Source organism: Manacus candei, unplaced genomic scaffold (assembly GCF_025592945.1).
Source record: "Manacus candei isolate 608988 ecotype Guabito, Panama unplaced genomic scaffold, ASM2559294v1 h1tg000002l, whole genome shotgun sequence".
Classification (NCBI taxonomy): Eukaryota; Metazoa; Chordata; class Aves; order Passeriformes; family Pipridae; genus Manacus; species Manacus candei.
The window spans coordinates 3,534,326-3,557,477 of record NW_026138050.1 but is presented as its reverse complement, the minus strand read 5'-3'; the positions used below and the strand labels follow the sequence as shown (position 1 = coordinate 3,557,477).

Here is a 23,152-nt window from a genome sequence, read left to right as displayed (position 1 = left end):
CCACATCCCCGATGGAACAAAAGAATTGATGATATGTAAACAGCAAGATAATTTTAGGGTGTTCCTGAAAGAAAGCTGATGCCACAAGTTCTGCTTAATACATATTGTGCAGGTTAGAATTTAAAAAAAAAAAGTCTCAGTGCTATTTTAGTGAATTTTGCAAAACACCTCTAAATCTTTGGAAGCAAAGGTTGTTTTTCGATTCCACAGTAATTAGAGAGAGATGACAGATTCATCGAAGGGTGAAGCACCCACACCAAAAATTAAGATTTCATTAGCACACTTATGGCTGGTTTTGTGGTGAGAAACCATTTAACATCACATGAGGTGGAGGCTGCAGATTTCAAAAGCTCCTTGTGTCCGTTTCCCTGAGCAGGTTCATGCCCCTTAATAAAGGATTAGATTATAATTTTAATAGCCTGTTCACAGGCTGTGTGGACTGAGGAGATTCATCTTGTCAAGTTACCAGTCATCTTCCTGTCAGCTGCTTTGCCTACAGCAAGAAAAAAAAAAAGGGGGAAAGAAAGAAGAGAAAGAAAAAAGCAACCCCCCACACCCTGAGGGAGTCTCAGCACTGGCCAGCCCATGTGTTTTTGGAGCAAGGATGTAACTTGGCTCTCCTGTGAGAGCAGAAATGCAGGCAATGCTCAGCACAGCCCTTCCCCACGCTCCGCTGCATCACGGGAGAAGGGAGGTGGCCAAGAGGAAAATGCAAAGATCTCTGAGATGTATTCACCCTCTTTATCTGCAAACACTGCAGAAAACAAAAGTGCTTATTTAACAGCAGCTGTGTTTTCAAGAGGCAAAACAGGACTGAGCTTTGCCCCAGACTCACCGTCAGGATGTTCCGTGCAGGAGCCATCCCCAGTCCCAGAGCCAAAAAAAATAAACACTCATCCCTGGTCAGTGTGGGAGCCTGCCCTTGGATCCCCCACCTGGGAAAGGATCTGGGCATGGAGGAGGCTTCTCCTTTCAGCCCTCTCCCATTGAATCCAGGGAATGCGGGAGCACGGAGCCAATCACAGCAGAACGGATGGCTCGGTCTGTGGATGGATTAGCTGAGGAGACGGGTTGGGTTGCTAAGAGAGACACTTTTTCATGGCAGGGAGGCCTGTTACAACAATGCTGGTGCAGGGGAGCCTCATCCAGCACCCACACAGGGTCCTGCCACATGCAGAAAGAGCCCAAGGAGAAACAAGCTGCCCTTGGGAATGAGAAAATACAGCAGCAAAGGAGATAAAAGCTCAGCAAGTCACACAGAGACAACCTCCCCCCAAATAAAACCTCCTCTACCCAGAACAAAAGTGCCAGCCAGGGAGCTTTTGAAAGCTCTGTTTTTATCTCCTGTGCTTCTCGTTATCTTTAATTATTAAGTGTCACAGGAAAGCGGCTGCCGCCTCCTGAAAGGAGGGAAAACAAGAGACCTGGTGACTATTTCTGGGCTGTGCAACCCCTCCCCTACTTTAGAAAGTGCTCCACCACCACTGCCTCCCCCCTTCTGCCCCCTTTTACTGCTTTCTTTTTCCACGTACGTGTGGCCGCAGCCGTTACTAATAAACTTGAAATGATTTTTCGCGACAGAGGCTTCCAAAGGACTAAGGGGTTTTGTTTCAAATCATTCCCAGATCAGCTGCGGAGAGCCTGAGCAAGAACAGGCATCGGCTGTCTCCGGCGTGTTCCTCCATGCAGCAGGAAGCAGGGATAAAAGCAGGCTGTGTTGTAACTGGAACAGGGCATCCGCAGTGCTGCAGGAAAAGGGGGGCCGGGATGGGGACGAAGCACACGCTGGTGTTTAAGAAATGCAGAGTTATTTTAGCAACAGGCATTCCACATGGATGGCTTTCTGTGAATTCCCTGGATTAACCGTATGCTTATGACCGAGGCATTTTATAGCAGTTAAAAAAAAAAAACAAACACCCAAAAAATCCACCACAAACCCCACATCCTAAATTTAGGGGAGCTTCCCCCCCCCCCTTCCAAATCCTGAAGGCAGCGCCGTGCACTTCATGCATTTCCTTAATGCATTTGAAGTTTTGCACAGTGTTCGCTCAGCATCATCTTTTTATGACACCAGAAGGAGGGATAATTGCAAACACCTCATGATGATTAGCCTTCTGCTTTGAACTTTAGCAATGGGCCTTTGGGAGGGGTTGAAGAGTTTACCGAAAACATCTTAAACTTCGAAGCCAAAAAAAAAGCCTCTGTGCAACATTACTGATAGCCCAGAGATGAGTATTAAATTCAAAATGATACATTTGAGAGCAGAACCTGGTTTACCAAAACAGCCAGAATGCATTAATCAAATTGCATCACGGGATTTGTAAAAGCTGGATAAAATGCACACAGCAAGCTCAGGTTTGCCACAGATATTTAGAAATCAGGGCAAACACAGCCCCCGTGTCCCAGAGCCAATTTATAGAATCATAGACTATCCTGAGTTGGAAGGGACCCATAAGGATCATCCAGTCCACCTCTTGGCCCTGCCCAGGTCACCCCAACAATCCCACCCTGTCTCTGAGAGCACTGTCCAAATGCTCCTTGAGCTCTGGCAGCCTTGGGGCCACGACCACTGTCCTGGGGAGCCTGTTCAGTGCCCAGGCACCCTCTGGGGGAAGAACCTTTCCCTAATATCCAACCTAACCCTCCCCTGACACAGGTTTGTGCTGTTCCCTTGAGTCACCAGAGAGCAGAGATCAGAGCTGCCCCTCTGCTGCCCCTCATGAAGAAGCAGCTGCAGACTCTGATGAAGTCTAACCTCAGCCTCCTCTTCTCCAACTGAACAGACCAAGTGACCTCACCTGCTCCTTGTATGGCCCCTCTAGACCTTTCCCCATCTTCATAGCTTTCCTTTGGATGCTTTCTAACAGCTTTATTCCCACTGCTCCTTCCCTAGCTTTGTCTCTGGCAATATTGCATCAGCCCCTCCTGCAGCTCCCAGCAAGCCGAGCCAGAGCCCCCATGGGCTGCAGGACAGGCACATGAGGAGTTTTGGCCAAGCAGCTTCCTGGGAAGAGCTCCTGGAACACGTTCACCTCCTACAGGGGCACAGGGCACCAATTAGCTCCAGAAGAAACGCAGGGATTAAACAATTCCTGCTGCCCACAGTCCGACTGCAGCTTGTCCCAGAGCCAGCAAATATTGCAGCGATACTCTTCAATCAGACTCCAGCCTGATTACAGCGTAGGGACAAGATTTTAACTAACCTTTAATTATGGGAAATGTTGAAGCTTCTGCTTTACTCTCTCAAGATCACTTGAGACAAAGACTAAGAGATGCCGTTCCTAGAGGACTGTCTTTAATTTGTTTTTAACCCAAGCTAATGAATAGGTTTTACTTATACTTTCACAAGAATCATTTCAGGCTCGGAAAACATTAAACATGTGGAAAAGAACAAGGGTTCCCCATTTTAAAGAAACCTGAATTTTGCTGTAAATAATAGGGAGCGAGACCCAAACCAGATCCTTCACAGGTGGAGATCATCCCTGACAATGGACAGGACACTGCTGATGCAATGGTCTTTTGCTCTTTCAAATCCTCCAATTCCTTTCTCCTCTTCACACCCACCAGGATAACTCCTGTTTTCACATCCCATATGAGTGCACAGATCACCCAGGAAGGGCTGGGATGGTGTCACTAAGCCCCTTATGAAGGAGGAAAACACACACAGGTACCCACCACCATTTCGGCTTCAAGCCAGCAGTTGAGTCTCACGTTACTCTTTGCACTGCAGCAAGGACAGTCACCCAGCTTCACCTCCCCAGCCCACCAGCGCTCTGTCATCCAAAAAATAATAAAAAAATACAAGGGCAGGCAGTGCCAGCCCTGTGCTGACAGCGGGAAATTTTTCTTTGCCACAACATCGGTTAATTAGAGAGCTGGAAAGGGCCTGGTGACAGTGGCCTCTTTGTGCTGCTTATTTATTTATTTATTTGAAAGTACAGTACGAGCTTTTTGAGGGGCCTCATGTTTTCTCTGGCTCTGAACAAATGCCATCACCCAGCACAATCACCAGCCTGACGGGAACAACGGATGACAGCGCTGCCGGACCCTGGATTCACATCTTGGTGGAAAATGGGGAGCAGTGGGACAGGAATCCCAGAAGCACGTAACCAGGTGTTGGAAACGCTAGAGGGGTGCCTGGAAGGAGGTGTCTGTGTTGGTTTAACAGCTCACATTGACAGGATAATGCAGGGAATAAAAGCAGGCAAGCAGAGGACTAGGAAGTTTATGCTGGTTGAGACATGCTGGGAGATCCCCAAGAGCCTGCAGGTAGAAGGGAAGGATTTAGAGTGGCTTTTCCTTGGCTCCATGCAGACACAGGACTGTGCACATCCCCTGCAGAGAGGGGGGCTGGGAGCAGCCTGGAAAGCTACAGAAGCCCGAGACAAAGAAACACTGGGAAAAAGGAAGCTCAGACAAGCCCAGGGAAGGCAGATCCACATTGTTGCTCTACAGCTTTGCTGAAATCAGGAAATTCAACTCCTGCTCCTACCAACATTCCTTCTAGATTTCTGGTATTGAAGACCTCTATTTACAGAGATGCTGCAGCAAGTTTTCCCATGTCTGTCACAGCTATGAGCTGTATTAAGTTACTACAGCTTCCCTCACAGCTCTCTCCATGCTTCAGCTCTCCCTTTGCAGCTGTTCACAACAGCCCTGAGAACAGACTCAACTACAACTCCAGGCTCCCAGACAGCTTTCCAACAGGTCCATCTCTGTGATGGGACTCAGAACCAGCAGTCAGATGATCTGGGCACCAAAACCACAATTACCTTTCCCTCCAGATGCCAAGCCATGCCAACACCATCTCAGCTGCAAAAGTAGGAATGAGTCCCAATAATCCCAATGCCAGCTATTGTGCCTGGAGCCAGCAGCTCCCCACCAGCTCTTTCCACAAGCCTCGCTCCCCCAAACAGTGCTCAGAGCACTTCCAGCCCTCATCTGACAGAAGCTGTTTTACCTAAAGCGACACAAGCTCCTTCCAAGCTGTGGTCAGATGTGACCCTGTGCTGATGCAGGACAGTGTGGTTTTTAGCTGCCCTTGGGAAGGGAAAAAAGTTGAGCTGGCTAAAACCAGCTGTTCTCCCCAGTGAAAGGCGTGTATTTCAATGCGCCAGCGCGCAACGGTGATTGAAACTGGGGTGAGAATCGTTCACAAAACCCCTTTGTTACTTACTGTGGGATCTGTCCAGAGGGAGCACTTGGCACAGTCCTGGCAGGGCGCCCCGGGGGAGCGGGGGTGCTGGCAGAAGTGGTCGTAGCCGTTGATGGCAGCCCGGCAGAGGTAGCACATCTGGGCGCCGCAGCGGCACGACATGCGGTTGCAGCCCTCGGACTTAATCAGGCCGGTCCCACACTTGTGGCATTTCCTAATCCGGGCAGCTGTCATCTTCTCTTCTCTGCAGGAGGAGGGAGAAGAGTTACCAAAGGGGTGTTTGACTCACTAGCCTGTGGTACAACTACTGTTACACTGCCCCAGCGATGCTTTAGCCCCCTCCTCTTTCCTCCTACACCATCCCCACACTCCACCGCTGTTCCAAAGAGGTCCGGGCTCAGCTCCACTTGGAGCCACCCCACGACAACTCAAGAACAAAATAAGTGAAAAAAAAGTCAATCACTGGCTGCATGCTGCAGCCCTGATCCTGGTTTCCATGAGAGCCAAAGCACCAGGCTCTGGCTTGGGAGGAATTGGAGCAGCAAGTTCAAGGGCCAAAGGGCACGTGGATGCTTGACTTGGCTGCAGAGAAATACAGCCAGGGAGATAAAGTTCAGGAAAAGCAAACCCTTGGCTGTCACCTCTAGCTGGTTTTATGTTGCTCTGGCTACAAGTTGCCACGACCATACATTCTTTTCCAAGCCTGGCTGCTACGCTCCAGATTTATTTGTTTTTTTGTTAAATTTAAATCAGGAAGTGAAAAATAGTCACATCTTTCCCCATAGTCTTGGCTTTCCCTCTTCTCCTAAAATTCTCCTAAGATTTTCCAGAAAATTGGAAAATTGCTGTTTTAGGTTTAAGAGATGGGTTCATTCTAAACAGAGCACAAGTGGGAATCCAGGACAAAAGCACAGTCCCTGTTCCCAAGGGACACTCTGGCAGTGACACACGCTCCAGCACAGGCTCAGCTCGCAGCAATACTATTTTGGCACAGAAATGGAAGAAAGCCTTGGTCATTTAATTAAAAGACTTAAGAATATAAATTATCATCCTAAGGGCCAATTTCCTAACCGCTGGAGATCATGTTACACTTTAATTCACAACCTAGAAGTGAGATTTGATGACAGAAGAGCAAAGACAGTGTGTTTTCATGGAGGGAAGCACAGTTCTGTGCTGGCCTGGCAGTGGGGAAGGATCATCCTTAGCCAGGCATCTCCACCCAGCTACTTCAGCTACTTGGGAGATGGCAGGGAGGTATTTTTGAGGATCACAGCCCCACAAACTGCTCCAGCAGCACAACCAGAGGAGTAGGGAGTGGTGAGGTGGGAACTTCTCTGCTTTGCAGCCACCCAAAGCTCCCACACAGTTATACCCAGCATGACCTGCACTTGGGCATTTGGAGATGTGCTAAGAATAGAGACAAAAAAACCAACTTGAGACTGACTTTCCTCCAAGCTGCAGCTGCTCTTCCCTCCTCTACTCAACAGGATGCTGTCGATGCAGATTTTTTTTTTGGAAACTTTGAGCAAGGCAGGAAGTTTGGCCTGAACTCCAGCTGTGCTTCCCTTTCCTTATGCAGGGCTTCAAAAGGAAGTTTTTATTGTATCAGACAGTAGACTCATCTATGCACAGCAACATTCTGCTAAAGGTTTTGAAACCTGTATTTTTTTTCCTTATTAGGGACATGACAACTCGTTCCTCCTCCCTCTCACCCCTCTTTCTTACAGGGAAAGGAGTGGCAGAGAAAAGAAGAGCTATCAAATCTGTAAAGATTTTATTCTGAATTAGGGACTGAGGGATGAGCAAGCAACAGTCATTCAAATGCCATTCAAAACCTCAACTCAGACCAGACACACTAAATCAGAGGAAAGGATTAGGCAATGTGGGCAAGCCCCACTTGGCTGCACCAGACGTGTAACCCCATGGATGAACCTTCCCTTATTTCCTCAAGGCAGAGGATTTTGTCATTTATTGTAGCAACAAGAGAAATTAAACTGAAAAGAATTCACGGAAACACTCGGAATTGACACCTGCCCATTTCAAAATGTGACTCCCTTCTGTAACAATTCCTACAAACTGGTTAGAAACAGGGACAAGGTTCTGTAAGAAAATACATCCTCTCTCACAAAGCAGCAGCTGAGCAAACAGTGCAGGTCTCCACTCCAGATTTTCAAAGGGTAATAACGACTTACTGTGACTCAATCGCTTCTTTGCCTCTGTGCAACACCTCCCTTCTCCCCCCAGCAATGCTAATGGGGGTTTCTCACCTCCAAGCAGGACCAGGTGCCAGCCTGGAGACACCGGGGCAGCCAGAGGAGCAGGCTGGGCTGGTGACAACTTTCCCACATTCTCGAATTACCAGCTGGATCTGCTGCCAAGTATCTTTCACAGACAGAAATCCCATCCCTGCCTGACCCCTCAGCTCTGACATCCCCAGGACCCCTCTGGTGGAAGGCAGTGACAGCCAGCAGAAATTGAGGGTCATGAGGGCAGTGGGGGTCTCACCCCCTCCACACCATTGCCCAGTGTACTCTGGTTACCAGTTCATCCACACTCCTGTTTTTCCCTGGTTATGGAGTTCACTTACATGGATGTCCTGTATTTGATGTCATCCTTCTCAGCCAGCTGCTCACAGGTGAGGTTCATGTGCTCCTTCCACAGGCCCTGGCACTTCCGGCACGTTTCCTGAGGAGGACAACAAACATTAAGGGAAGAAAAGACCCAGCACACCACTAACAGCACCAGGAACTGGAAGAATTCCCATCTCTTCCCCCACCAAGCTGCAGGTTCTCAGCTGAGGATGGGGCTGGCAGTATGGTACAGAAGTCTGCAGGTCTGTCCTCTGCTGAAGACCAAAGTCCATAAATAATTGGAGCCAAGGGACAAGGCACAAGAAAATGGATACAAAATTAATCCATAAATCCTAGTTCACCTAAAACTCTTGGGACAGCTACCAGGTTCACTGGTTATATCCCACAGGAGACTGCAGAGGTGAAAATGTGGTGCCTAAAGTACATCAAGTTCATCTGTTCCCTGACCAAGAACCTCCTTCATATAAAGGGCTTTTAGTTCTGTAAGCGATGGAAACCTTGCAGCTGCATCAAAAACTGTGCTTCACCAGGCATAAAAGCAAATATATACATATATAAAAAAATGTTTTGTAAAACCTCACAAAATAAAGTTAAAGCAGTTTACATGATTAAACAGCTTAGAAAGGCAGAACATGGAAAAACATCCATAAAACAGAGATGAAATATGAACAAATATTTACAAATTTAACCAGAATAGCTGAACTATACAAGTGACTGAGCTCTCTTTTCTTGCAAACTCTTAAGCAACAAGGCTCTAATACAGGACTGGTAAAGCTGCATGGAGCAGGATTGCTGTGGAGGCACAACTGGCATGGGAGCTTGGACCAACACTGGGGACAGAGCTGATTTTTTGGCTGGTTAGCCAAAGAAAACATAATTTTGTTTTGGGCCAAACAAGAGATTTTTCCTTTAATTTGAGGAGGATTAAAAAACATCCAGATCAAACTTGAAAAAAATACATGTTTTACAATCCAACTGTTTCATCTCCAGGATGGCTGGGGCTCAGGCTCTCAGATCCAACTTTCCCCCTGGCAGGAAAACCCATATGGCTGTGCAGCATCCTCTTCCCCTGCACACCAAAGAAGGTCCTAAAAGAGCTCTTCCCAGCCCTGGTCTCACTATCAGCAAAAGACGACGACTGCAGAGACAGATCTTATTTGATTGCATTGCCTTAATTTTATTTTAATGAAGAAATTGGACGTTTATATGAGACACGATAGAAGGAACTGCTTCAAGACACACGTAGGCAGCAACGCTCTTTTGATCGCGAATCAGACAAACAGGATGAAGGCCAAAGCTTCCAAGGAAGCCACCCCAGGAGGGGGGAGTGTGAAATGTGGACTTGTTTGTATCTGTGCTCGCTGGGAGATGCCCAACAGCTCGTGCTTTCATCTGGAGAATGAAAGGCTCCTCGTCCTGGCTGCTGAGCTGGACATGTTTGCAGACTGCGGGGTAAGGGCTGGAGCAAGAGCAGAGCCAAGTGTATGACTGGGTGTCCCAAAAGCTCAGCAGAGGATTTTGTGATCACTCACCTTGCAAATGCACTCCTTGGCAGGCAGGCCCTGGTTTTAAGGGGCAGTAAATACCTTGGTTCTACTGATCCTCATGAATCATTCATCACACCCCTGTATTTTCCTGCTAAAGCTGTTAAAACAGGCACCATTTTGTGTGCATTTTTGGCAGCCCACATCTGGCTGTTGGAAGCATTGGAGGATCAGACTTGGAGCTGCTCACATACCTCGATGAGGACCCACCTTCCCCCTTTATTCCCAACACCTGGCCACATGCCATTCCAAGATCAAAAGTGCCTCATGGTGTTCTTTTACGTACACCAAGGGTTAAAAAACAGCCTTTGGAGCCGTGTTACACAGAACTGCTTTCACACGCCAGCAACAGAGATTTAACAGCTTTTTGCCAGGAGGGTTGGCACACTTTCCAGCCAGGAGCCTGCTATTCCCAATTACTTAACTCCAGGAGCCTCCTCTGCTGCCGAATTAGAAACTATGCCCTTCTGAAGCAGATGGTGCCGCTTAGACCTTCGTCCCGAGTCATTCCCCTTGCCTCTTCTTACTGCCTCCAGCCTGGCAGCTACTGGAAACAACGTTCTCCCTGGAGCCCAGGCTGCTGTTGTTTGCCAAACAGTTGTCTCCTGCACTCAGGAAAAGGCATTTCTGTGCACGGCCATGGAGATTCCTGGGATGGCACGACAGGAGGTATCCGGTTCTCCGTGTGACTGCAGCACAGCGGGTCCATCACAGCTGTGCACATTTCTGGGATCCCTCCCAAGCTGTGTTGTCCTCGAGGAGCTGCAAACCCACAGGCAGCTCTGCCTGTGCCAGTGCACCCCGTGCAGGGGATGTTCCTGTGGCTTCCAGACTCCCGAGTGTCACCTGGTGCTGCCTCTGACCGTGTCATGTCCTCTCCAGAACACAGGCAGGGGAATATGGACCACTCACGTGTCATTAGCAGAACCTGATGGAACTTTTCCCTTTGCCCAAGACAATGGCACACTGTTGGTGGTTACAGGAGCTCGTGTTGGACCCCTTCACACAGAACTGGGAGGGAGCCCGTGGTTCAGACAACGGCAACTGCTCCAGTGCTAGAACTGAGGCCACAGCCCTCACCCAAGAAAAGTGACTTTGATTAATTTTTACTGAGTCAAATCCAACCCACTTGACTGATGAGGGTTTTGCACATCTCACACGATGACAATTCCGAACTCTACAATTTCCACAATGGGTGCTTGTATTTTAGAATCAGTTTTTTGTTTGATAACGGAACATACTCTGCCATTACCATATTAATTAACCTAAACACACAGTAGAATAGATGATTTTTTTGCAACCAGTCTAGATTATTTCCATGGGAAGAGTAGTACTTGGCACTAAGACTGGTTACAGCAATATCAGGCACCACCTAAACCCACACAAAGAGGGAACAAGTCCTTCCCAGCCCTGAAATCTACTCCAAAGTGTAGCAGACAAAAAGCAGGTCAGTCCACCAAAATAAAGATCCTTCCCAACTTTTCTGGCACTCGGTTCCTTTTCTGGTACCCTACTGTATTCATGTAGGGGTACCTGAGTTTTAGTTTTAACAGCACTTCAGCTAAATGCATTGTTTCTGGATGGTGAGAATTCCATGTGTTCTGCTGCCTTCCCCTGCCCTCGTAGGCAGGGACAGCCAACCCAGCTCCCAGCTTCCCCACAAAGGAAGTTTGCAGAAGCCTTGGCATTGGGAAGCAGCTCCAAACCAGGCACGGATACAGGAGATTAAGTATTTGCTGCCTGTTACATCTGCCCGAGCTTGGCAGGCAGCCTGGGACAGCCCATTAATGCGCCGGCCGAGGAGGGGAGGATGTGATGGAGAGGGTGTTTAATCGCACCCTGTAATCTCCTCACTGTACATCTGTTGGGGGTAGTGGCTCTGCTTCCTCCCCCCTGGCTGCCAGGAAGCAGCCAGGATTAGCACAAACATGTTTGGGTTCAGGAGGATCCTTTGTTCCCAGGGTCAGCGGTGTTTCTGTGCTCAGGGCCAGCCTGGCTAAGGGTGGCCACTTGGCTTTTAGCACCACAACCCTTAAACGCCCTTGTCAGTTGTCCCAGCACCTAAAAGTGGTAGCAAGGAAGTGTTTTATGCAAAACCTACCACCTTCCTTCCTCAGCACTTCCAATGGATGCTACAGTTTTAAGCACAGCCTAAACTTTTTTTCTTCCAATCTATCATCAACTAAAAATGGACCTCTCCAAGGTCCAACCCACAGATCAGGAGGTGAAAAAAACCCCCAAACTCCAAGGAATCAACTTCTCCCCGCCAGTCTCCACGCCCTCTTGGCCACAGTCAGGCTGTTGTATGCACTGCTGGCAACTGTAGATGCAGCAGCTTTTCCTGACTGCAACCCAAACAAATGCCACATGGACAGAAACATCAGATGATACCCACGGATCCCAGCCCGACTGCCCACGGCATTCCTGCCTGTGCCGTAGGAGTTTACACGAAGCCACTTACTGACTGAGCAAAACGCAAAGGGGGTGGGGGAAGCTCAACTTAAACAACAACAGGCGATGGACCCGGCTGTCGGCGCCGCCCTCCCCTCCCAGTGGTGGCTCTGAGCCGGGTCCAGCGCTTCCCTCAGCTTTCCATATGTTGGTTAATTAAATCCTTGTGCTGCTGCTGCGATTCCCTGCATCCCCCAGGAAGGGCGAGGTGCTCACTCCAGTGGTCTCTGCCGGTTGCACACATGGGGATGTTTGCTGGGAGGGAGGTAAAACGCCTTGTGAAATGTTAGGATGGAGCCCCAGTGATTGATTCGCTGCTTCCTCCTGCTCTCGGACACACAATAGCACAGGCCAACCTCAAACAGGCCCAGTTTTACCCAAAAGCAGATGTGAATGCAAGTGCCTCAGAACAGCACCTCAGGGCCACTCCGTACTGCGCTCGTTTAATTAAAGAGCTGCGATTCCCAACCAGATGAGTTAATGGGAAAACAAAGAACCACACAGCCTTCCTCCCCACAAAGCTGCACAGACCTTAACTAAAAATGGATGCAAAAGTAGCTAAATGAATACAACCTTTAAGCATGGATAAGCTCTCATGAACACACTCCTTCAGGGCTGTTTCTGGGATTTCCTACATGTTAAGCTGGGATAAAGAGACTGTAATCCAGCCCAAGACAATCCGTTTGGGTGAGAGACCCCTCTTTAGGGAGGTACGAACACCCAGCATGGGGAGGTGGGACCCCAGTGCAGAGAGAGCTCCTTCCAGCACCAATATTCCGGTGGGAATATTCTGGTCCCGGAGCTGCCGGCAGGTACCCACCCCAAACACACAAAATCCAGGCAGTGTGGAGAAATGAACGTCGTGCCTTGGATGGGTGATGGGGTGAGGAGCAAGGGGCTGGGAGGGTGTCTGTGGTGCCAGTGGGTGTGTTTGCTGCTCCCCCGGGAGCTCGGCTGTTCCCCGGGCAGCGCTGCCGCTCAGCGGCGGCCGCTCACACCACAGGGACAGGCAGGAGGAGGAGGAGGCAGCAGCCAAGAGAAACCCGGGAAAAACTGAGGTTTCCTCTCCTGAGCATGGTTTGTTCTGCGAGGGGAGAGGTTGCCGGGAGAAATAAAGCAGAGGCACAAGACTAGGCTGTAAAAACGCTCCAGGGTGTAAAACCAGAGACCTAAGAGTGACTGAGAGTTAAAAGCTTGATAAAGAAAATATGCATTTTTTATCCAACACCACCGAGAACCATAAAATAGAATCATTAAGGTTGGAAAAGACCTCCAAGATCAGAGTCCAACCTTTAAAAAGGTTGGTTAGAGCTTTTATATCAAGCCCCCTTACCAAACATTATGAGTCCAAGGAACGCCTCCTGTTTTGCCTGCTCTTGTTAAATTCAGCATATTGTACTCCCTCCCCATCTCTAAGACACTGGGGATACTCTGTGCCCTTTTCCTTTCAGAAAAGTGCTGGCAGGCTGGTTCCCACGAAGTTTTGGATCATTTGTGTTCAAATCAGACAACCAGAAATATGTGGTAACTCCCACCTCTTGCCTAAGTCAGTAGGACTATCTCATATCTGTAATTCAGAAGTTCCTGGAACACACAGACCAAACCACAGCAAGCTTTTCCTCTCCCCAGAGCTTGACTTTAAATGGCCAGATCAGCAGCTGGTTTGGGTGAAGTGGTTAGAGACCTATGGAGCAAAAATATCTGCAGCTTCATGCAAGAAGTGCTGCTCAGCACCAGCATGACCCTGGAGCTGGTCAGAGGTGGAAATGGTGCTAGCAAGAAATTGCTCGCTCATCTCACACTCAGAGTACAAAAAAACCCAGCTCTTTCACTGAGAAAGATCATGATTTAATTTCAACTTGTACAAAACAAAGGCTTTTTCATTATTTGAGTTGTTTAAAAAGAAGTATCTTTGTTTCAAAGCTACTTTCTCTCAAGCTCCAGGGGTGTGAGGAACACATCAAAAGGTATTTGCATCACACATCCATCACAGCAGGATCCCTTCCCCTGAGCTGAGGAACAAGTGTTTCTCACAAGGATAAGCTCTCCCTCCCAAAATTACATTTTTTTCAGAAGCTGAGCAGGTTGGGATCACACACAGCATCTCTCCAGCTCAGCTCACTGGGAAGTTTAGGATTGGCTTTGTGACCTACCCAGAGGTGGTAACCCACCAACCTGAATCCACTTGCACTGCAAGTAGAGGAAACCACTGCTTGGCCACTTTATAAAGACAGGTTAAATCTAGCCTGGGACCTCACACTGAAGATGTTGGCTCCATCACTATACCTGAGGTCATATCACTCCTTCCCAGGGAAAAAGTTAAGAGAAACTCGGCACATGCTCCTGGAAACGCATCTGTAATTGTCAAGCACAGCTTTGAGATCTGTTGGACTGATTGCAGATAACAGTTACTGCCTTCCCAGCCAAGGTAAATAATTAAATACCAGCAGAGGAGTTCAAAGCCTCAGCAGCTGCCCCTCCTGCTCTCCCCCAGTGCAGATTCCCCTGCCCCATTCAGCAGAGATCCAGGAGGTTATCCATGTAATCCTCTACACAATCTCACACAAAAATGGGATGCTGCTTCCAATAGCTGGAACTCAAGTGATGAAATCTAGCAAGGCTAAATATCTGTGGAGCTGGTGGAAACAACAGAGACCTTGGGAGAGGAACAGACTTAGATTTCAAGACAAGCAGCTTGATTTTTAAAGGATAAATCCAGGAAGGTCACTCCAGGGGTTGCACCCAAGGACGCCAAGAAGGTTAATAAGGCCAACCAAAGCAAGGTATTTTATTTGCAGAGGTACCTGCAAACGATGCATTGTGAGACTTGAGAGGAGGAACAATTACTGAAGTTAATTTTGAAACTTCCCTCTTGCACCACCACATGATAAACAAATCCCCCCATCACCCCCGCCCCAGACACAAATCCCTACCCAGGGCTTTGGGTGGCAGGAACTGGAGAGAGCCTCCTCCAGATCTGTCCTGTTTTTTGATGGCTCCCCTGCAGTGTTCCAGATTTTGTTTTATCACAAAAGGATCAGCTCAAGGAGCTCTATTACAGGTGTCCTCTCCTCCATCAACAGTTGCGTGGAGACCCAGGTTTATGTAACACACCTACAAACCACTTTTAAGGAGCCTCTGCAATAAGGCAATTTTGATGGTAATTTAGCAGCATTAACCCACTTCACTTTCAATTTAAAGCCTTTTTAACTGTACTCTCTACCTACAGCAAAAGTTCACACTCCAGGTCATCATAACACCAGCAAAGGATGGGAAAAGGTGAACTGAGCAAGAGCAATGCTGGTAATTAGCTTTGGTCTAGGTACAAATCCACCCTCACAAACTGGGCAAAGCACAGCTTGCTCTGCCAGGGAAATTAAAGCCAAACGAGGGGTAGTGTTCCTAACGTTAAACTGGTCAGAGTAAACCAAAAATAAATAAAGTGTTGGGGGATGAGCAAAGATCAAGAAAATAGAAAGCAAACTGATATCTGGCCTCCTTGAAATCTCAAAATTCAGATGATTTCTTGCTTTAGCGCCTGTGTGGTACAGGGTCACCTCTCACCTGCTGCTCCCTACACAAGCTCTGTGCAAACAGGGCAGATTTGCACTCCTGAACTGAGCCACACAGCAGCCAGCCCTGAAACTACAGTATTTATAGCAACAGTATTTACAGCAGAGCAATGAAATTGGCCCTGTGAACTGCTCACCTCCACCTTCGCCAGTGTGACACTGACTCATCTGTGGCTCATTCACTTTGCTAAAATAAAGCAGTGGTGAAACCAGAGCCCCTGGCCTGCCCAGCAGCTGCTGAAACTTCTAAAAAGGCAAAAGCACCGAAAAGTGCAGTGTGATAGAAGAGCTCACCCCAAAGCTCCAGTGTAGACATGCACTGGATTTCTTCTTGTATCACAAAAACTGTTCAGATGCCTGTTCAAAATAGTAACAACAACAATAATAACAATAAAAGATATCAAGTAAATGGGTATACACCAAAATAAAACAAAGTGCTGAAAAGTAAACAGGGAAAGAGATGTGCTGGCAACTGATTCCTCTTTCAGAGCCCTTAGGTGATGTTTCCGTTCCCTCCTGTACCTAAAGCACCCACCAGCTGGGCCTGGCTTTCTGTTTGGTGCAGAAGTAGCAAAAAACCACCATCAAAACTGCAATTTGTGGGTGGTTTTTCAAGCCCTGCTAAGGCTGTTTAGTCCTGCATGATGCAATGTGCCTTCCCAAGGCTGCAGGGAGCAAAGGGACACTGGGAAGGCCCCACCAGCCCCAGCAAGGAGCAGGGCAGAGGGGATACAGAGATCCAAGACCATTGAGCAAAGTGCCTGCTGACCCCGAGCCCAGCCTAATCTTGACCAAAGCCGATCAGCCGCCTTAACTCCTACAGGAGGACAGGCAGGTTAATACAGCAGTGCTGCAATGTCCTGCCAAATGAGGGTAATTCAGGGCACATTTGTCTTCTACATCGAAGAATTGCTTAATCTGTAATTTAATTTTCAGTTAAGTCACATAATCCCTTTCAATTCACCTTTTTTAACAGTCACAGAAAAATGCGGGGCTTGGAAACACTTTGGAATAAGAGAAAAACCATCTCAGATCTGCAGACATTGAAGCTACACTGCGTTAGCAACTCCAAAGGGAGTCTTCTCCACCTGGCCCAGCTCTGAACAACAGCTGGTAATGCAGCAAGACAAGCTCACTTCCACACAGCCATGTGAGACCAGGCAAGAGGCAGCGAAAACGAGACCAAAAACAATGACTGCAACACTTGTGAGGTCCCAGTGTTGAGCAGAAGGGCCATCACAACAGAAGTGAGATGGGAAGAGCTGCAAGCCTTGGAGTTGTGAAACCCCAGAGTGAACAGTTCCCTTTCCCTTACACACACAAACACTGATCACAGACAGACCTGTTCCCCTCTCCCCCCCCTTGCTTCACAGAGCACTTGCTTCACAGAGTTTAACTAAGCGTGCTGTTCAACCATTTGCATGGCATGACTTGTCTACAAACCAGAGCTGTTGCAAGCCTGTCATCTGTAAAAGCAGAAAAAACCCCCTCCAAAACCCCCCCAAAAAGCACAAGCCACCTCGTCTCCAGGGATCTGTCTGAGACCCAGTGGCCATTCCTCAAGTAACAACAGTCATTTCTGCCATGACCCAGCCACAACAGCAAAACAAACCAGAATATTTTGTGTATTGCTGACATCAATTCAGTTTTGAGGGGAGAATCCTGGCTGGTTTAGGAGAAGGAAAGCCATCTTAACACCCAGGGCTGCCAAGGAATGCTGCTCCTGTTGCAGGACAGGGGTCCACTGGTCACCTTTACTGCACGCAGAGCATCTCCCTCCTCCTTCACTCGTACAGTAAGAAAAAAATACAAGAACTGCAAGTGTGGAGCGCTTTGGATGCAGGTAAAGATCAAGACTGGTGTTTTGGGATTACTTTATCCAAAGGGAGGATTATTAAATTATGCTGTACATGCAGGTCCTCCAAAAGGACTGGTATGACACCCTCAGAGGGGAATGAGCCATGGACAGAAACGCAGAGCGTGGGACACCAAAAGATTAAATCAACCATTCTGGCAGCACAAGTGAGACATTTAGAAACAGACCAGTTCCAGCCACTTCCCCAGCCCCAGAGCCACTTCCAGATCCTGTTCTCGTTTTCCCGGGATGTCTATTGTAAAGACAAGGAGAGGAAGGAAAAAATAAAATGGTGTGATCTCAAACACCCCATCGTTAAAACAGAGTTGAAGAATATGCGGATGCTACTCAAAACCACTTCCAAAGTGCTTCTCCAACACATGGGGAAGTGTTTAGCTCCTACTGACCAGCTGGTAACCCTGGGGAAGAGGCTTTCTGTGTCAGCAAACCCCACTGGCCTTCCCATAGTCAAGCCTCAAGGAATGGAAACACCTTTCCCCAGAAGAGAAGTCCCAACCTGCAACCGGACACCGTGATCTGGTGAGGGGTGGTTGGAATGAAACAGTCCTGGGAACATCACCACAGACTCTCCTAACAAGTTATTCTCTTTTTCCCCCCCCCTTTTAATTTCAGAGCTGAAGTGCCACATTAGAACCAAAACTAAAGTGTCAGGCCAACAGGTTCTGCAGGAACCAAACACGAGCTGTACCACTTAAAAATGGAGCAGTTAAACCGAGTGCCAAACGAGCCATTTGCATTAACCTTGTGAAACAGGATATGAAGCACTTTGTAGCAAGAAACAGGAGACTGACTTTATTAGAAAAATACTTTTAAGGTTCAAATTCATCAAACCATTTGGAGCCAGGGATGATTTGTAAAAGACATTATTGGCTGACAAAGCTGGCTTTTGGCTTCCCAACACCATCAGCAATTACCACCTAGAGGAATATTACCTGTTCTCAGCTAATGAGTGCCACCAGTACCAAGTGCCAGGCACAGAGACCACATTAACTGCTGTAGAAAATGGCTCTTCAGGGTCAAACTATTCCAAGACATCTGTAATAGGCCAAGACATTTTGCTTGGTGTAAAGGACTGAAGGTGATTGTAGGAAAGAAGTGTGTATTGTCCTCCTGTGCTTACCTAGAGTCAATCAGAGCTATCTAGACTCAATCAGACTCTGAAAACCACCTTGGGTTTGGACGAGATAAACTTCTCCCCATGAAATTAAGGGGAGTCACAATTCCTAATTGTCTTCAGCAACAAAACTAAAAACCTATGGCACCCCTCGAACAAACCAACCCAGCACCTCCTGGTAGATGTTGTAACTTGGTTTATTTTAGCCTAGAATTTATTATGTCGCAAATCCCATCCCCACCCCCTGGGAGCTGGTCAGACCAGCCCCTTCCTCCTCCCCGACTTCTCGCTTCCACTTCTGACCCAGGATTTTATTGCAAAGGGAAACCAGGGTTATTGGCCATAAAAGGAAAAGACCCATCTGTCACATTTCTTCGGAGGGGAGTCAACAAGGAGGAACTTAGGGGACTTCCTTAAAACTCCGGAAACACCAGAGGCCACAACCATCCCCCCTTATAAGGATTAAAGGGTTTTTCTCCCGCTTCCATCAGGGACGCATGTGGGCACCAACACCAGACAGTGGAGGAGCACAGATGTCTCATTTTGAAGGAAGACAAAAGGGGAGGGAAAAAAAAGAGATGGCAGCAAACAGGCAGAGTTGAGCAGTGTTCAGGGAGCTCTGCCCTGGGCTCCCGGGTAGTCGGGAGCCTCTGTGAGGGCACTGCAGATGCACGACTCACCCTTTGCCTTGGTGACCCAATATGCACCTTTCCACACAACCCTGCTTATGCTTCTGCCAGAAAACGATGCTTAACAAGCTGAAAATTTCATTTACATCAGGAATGCATTTGGCCTTTTAGTTATGGCATGTTTATGTTTGCTTAACAAACCCCTGCGTTTCCTCCATCAGACATTATTCTGGATTGCTGACCTCAAATGTGGACATGCTCAATCCAAAAATACCAGGAGTCAGAAATTATACAATCAGCAACGTTAACTTTTCCTTTTATTTTTTTTTAATGAAAAAGTATTCTCTTTCCTTTACACCAATAACCACAGCCATGCTCAAACCCACTTACACAAAGATGAAGGTGAGATGACCCTGCACTGAAAAAAAAAAATCGCTCACTGGCTGCCATCAGCACACTGCCCCTTGCATTTCAGATGCATCAACAGCAAAAGCTGACAGGAAAATTTCACTTTTGTTTCACTTTCAGAATCACATCAAACAATACAGCAGTACCGGGTGGAAACCACAAACCTGATTATGAGTCCAGAAGTAAAAGTTAACCCTGTTTGTCAGGTCTTATTAGGGCAGATAATGTCAGCACAGCAGTGTCTGGGGAGAAAAGTCAGTGTAATGCTCACAGGACATGTTAAGATCTCAAGACATCATTTACTGTCGTTTTTTTGGGGGGGAGTTTGCTATTATTGAGAAAACTACACAGTTGGAGCTTTATCATTTTAAAGAAAGTCAAAGAATTGGTGCTTTGTACTTGCAGCAGCTCCAGGTTTCTTCCTTACAGTGGTTCCCACATGCACAACTGGTGCATCTCCCCTCCCCAGCACCAGCCTCTCAAACCAGAAGAGTTCCAGCCAGAAGGGAACCAGACAACACTGAAGATCTGCCTCCTTACCCTTTATCCCAAAGGAAACACTGCTCTGTCCCACACCAGACCTTAGGACAAGCTGCTTTACTCTGGGCATCTCCCAAAAGTCTCCCCTTGATCTCCAGGGAAAATCCCACCAGTAGAACATCCAAGACCACTTCCAGTATTTATTGTGAATTTCATTTATCCATGTTCAGGTACATAAGCTCAGCCTCTGGTAACACATACTACAGACAGGTACCTTTGTGGGAGGGTTTGGTGTGGCAGGTTAGTTGCTGCCCAGCAGCCACAGTGAGCAGCCACTGAGGCCCTCAACCCTCTTCCCCCTTTTTTACCACATAAACACTAGTGCTTGACTTCCCAGGAGCACAAGGAGGATATGCTGTAACAGAAAACCCGCAAAATCTTCACTTTTTGGTTTTGGTCACCAATCTAGAACCTCTCCCTTGGAAGAGCAGCTTTCCAGGAGAAGCCTGAAAAACATCCTATCTTACAGCAGGGTCTCGTTACAGGACAGGAAAAAGTCCCCCTCCCCAAGACACAGTAAACCACCAAATTAAACAGGTCAGATAGGCATCACACAGCTTCAGGCTATAAGGTTTCTTTGGGTGTATTATTTGAAACACATTCTAATTAAATCAGATCTTCACTTCCTTTGGCTGATTGCAGGTCCCTGCTAAACCTGATGCTGATGTTCCCTTGCCAGCAAGTCAGTGGCCTGTGTTACTTGTCCCAACAACTTACAGCGCCAACTTATTTTATGAGGCAAGACCTTCATGCATCTTACTCAGAGGAAAAAAAAAAAGGCACAAAAAAATCAGGTATGACACCTCATTTTACTGTTTTCTAATGCAACCCCCCCCAAACTCTTTTTGACACGAGGCTCCTAAAAATAACACATCCTGAAAAAGTCCTGTTATTTTTATACAGTCACAAGAATCACTGGATTGCTTCTAATTATCCCATCCTTCCTTGGAATGTCTATTTGTGAGCAACAAGACACAACTGGCTGCGACACCAGTGGAATCATAACACATTTTGAATTACAGGCAACTGGGTAAGTTCAGTTTCTCCTCGTGAACAGTTTTGAGAGAACGACAGTTAAAAAAAAGCCCATTTTACTGTGGACTTTGGGGTCTGTGTTAAAAAAGTGCCAGGTCTAAACAGAAAACAGATCTTACACTGGCCATGACTGAAAACAAACCCAGTTTCTCACAGGGATTCACAGTAGGATTAGAAACATTCCACCTAAACAGGATCAGCAGGGAGATTCCTAAAAAGCCCTTACAGAAGGACTAGTCTATGGGACTTCACTATCTTCCCTGTAAATACACCCTTACTGCCTCTGGCTTCCAGGGGACATTGACTACTCCAGAGGAATCTGCTCGGGGCTCAACAGAAACATAAATAGTTATCCATCTGCAATGTGCCTGACTGTACCAGACTGGCAGCTGGATCTGCACTGGTAACCAGGCTATCAGTGCACAGTCCCAGTGTCTCCCATGGTGCAGTCAGCACTCAGCTATTACTGGCACTCATTACTGCACGTCCAAATATTTGCATGGAAAACTTGCCGGACGCTTACTCAGCGGAGGCCTGGCTCCTGCCTGGCCTTCTAAATGCTCCTCAACACCCCCAGGGGAAGAACAGTTCCAGAATTAGCACCTAGAGCCCCATGTTCTTCTAGCAAGCTGCATCTCTTAAGGCTGGAACTCACACCATCTTTCTGCTCTTATATTACACTGTTTTTCCTCCTTTGGAAACGTGGTGCTTTTATCTGAAGAGTCATCCATTGCAATTTGTATTGTCATGGCAACACAACTCCCTCCCCTGCCCAAATCCATCCCCAGCCTCATTGTGTTTGTTACCAGACGGGCACACAGCACCCTGCATACAGATGAACCTCTCCCTGCATCTGTACTGACACAGTTCCTGCTATAGGGTTATGGTTGCAACAGGAGAAGGGGAAAAAAAAAGTCTTACTAAATCAAATTTCCTCTGTTCAAAGAAAGAAGCTTTATTTGGGGAGTTTTTGTAGTACGGTACATTTTTGTCGTACTGATTAAAATTAAAAGACCAGGTTCATAACTAGCCTGAGCAGTGCAATAAAATAATAATAATATTTACAGCAGGCGTAAGAGGATTTTGCTAGGGCAGCTTGGACACGCTGACAGAGAAAAAGGGGAAGATCACTCCACAAAGGATCCTACTCAAGAACAGGGCTCTGGAGCCCTCTTATGGCAGCTTGCTCTCAGCTTCCTCAGAGCAGAATTCCATGTTTTCCTCACAGTATTATCTCTGTGTAGACAAGGATGCAGTGCCGTTGAGATTGGGCGGGAAAGAACATGATCCACCTGCAAGACTAAGCTTTGATCCCACAAATGTGAAAAATGCACACTTCCAGTACCTTGAGTGATCCCTGAGGAGTGTGCAAGGACTGGACAACCCCCATGTTTAAAGGGGGACAGAAGACACTGAGACCAACCTCCTCCAGAGCTAAAGTGCTGCTTCAGCAATAGAAACACCTGAGGGGAGCTAAGGAAATGACCAAATCCACTGCTCCAGTGCCAACAACTGCTCCACAGGGATGTCAGGCTGCCCAGTGCCAGGCAGGAAAGGCCAGACTGGTTTCACACCAACTCTTTCTCCAGGCCAATAAGTTCTGACAGAGCCACAGAGTTCAGTTATGGACAGGTCCAAAATCTCTGTCCAGCAGCCACTCAGGGAGCACAGAGGGAGGAGGCAGCTCGCCTTTAGCAGGGAAAAGCACAGCTGCTGGGCTCCTAAGGGGTTACAGAGATTCAACAGCAGGGAAATATTTATGGAGAAAAGATGCTGAGCTGTGCATGTTTCCCAGGCTGGAGATGGTTTTAATTTACCTCTTGCAAAGGCTGTGATTATTTGCTGCTGGTTTTTGTTGAAAGCAACTATTCGAGGCTCACCTACTCCCTCTGGTGTCACAGCTCTGCAGCTGAGCCAGAACAAAACACCCCCCAAACCCACACAAACTACAAAGAATCCTGCTTTTTTCCCCCCTTCTGGAAAAAAGGAAGTGGTATTTTAAGCATTAGTGATCACCATAGCCTTGCCAGGCACAAAGCATTTTTTGACTATAGTACGCTAAGGACAGTACAGATATTTCTTAGAGTTTAAAGCCAGAAAGTTTCCTTTTCTTTTCCAGCTCTCCCCTTTGGAGACTAGTCTCTGACTTTAGCAAAACTGCAGCATCCAGCACACTTCCTCGCTAGATTTCCCTCCACAGCAGCCCCCGAGTCCATGGTTCTGGTCAGCACAGACAT

The 23,152-nt window shown here is 47.5% G+C and overlaps 1 protein-coding gene across 6 annotated transcripts in view; it reads right to left on the bottom strand.

Moving 5' to 3' along the window:
• RNF216 (ring finger protein 216) overlaps positions 1 to 23,152 on the bottom strand; it is a 77,309-nt gene that overhangs the window by 7,025 nt on the left and 47,132 nt on the right. For all 6 annotated transcript variants that reach the window (XM_051777920.1, XM_051777905.1, XM_051777910.1 and 3 more), the window contains 2 exons: positions 7,743 to 7,840; positions 5,177 to 5,399 (listed from right to left, as the gene is read on the bottom strand). In XM_051777920.1, coding sequence (XP_051633880.1) covers positions 5,177 to 5,399; positions 7,743 to 7,840 — 321 coding nt within the window. The remainder of the gene's footprint in view (positions 1 to 5,176; positions 5,400 to 7,742; positions 7,841 to 23,152) is intronic.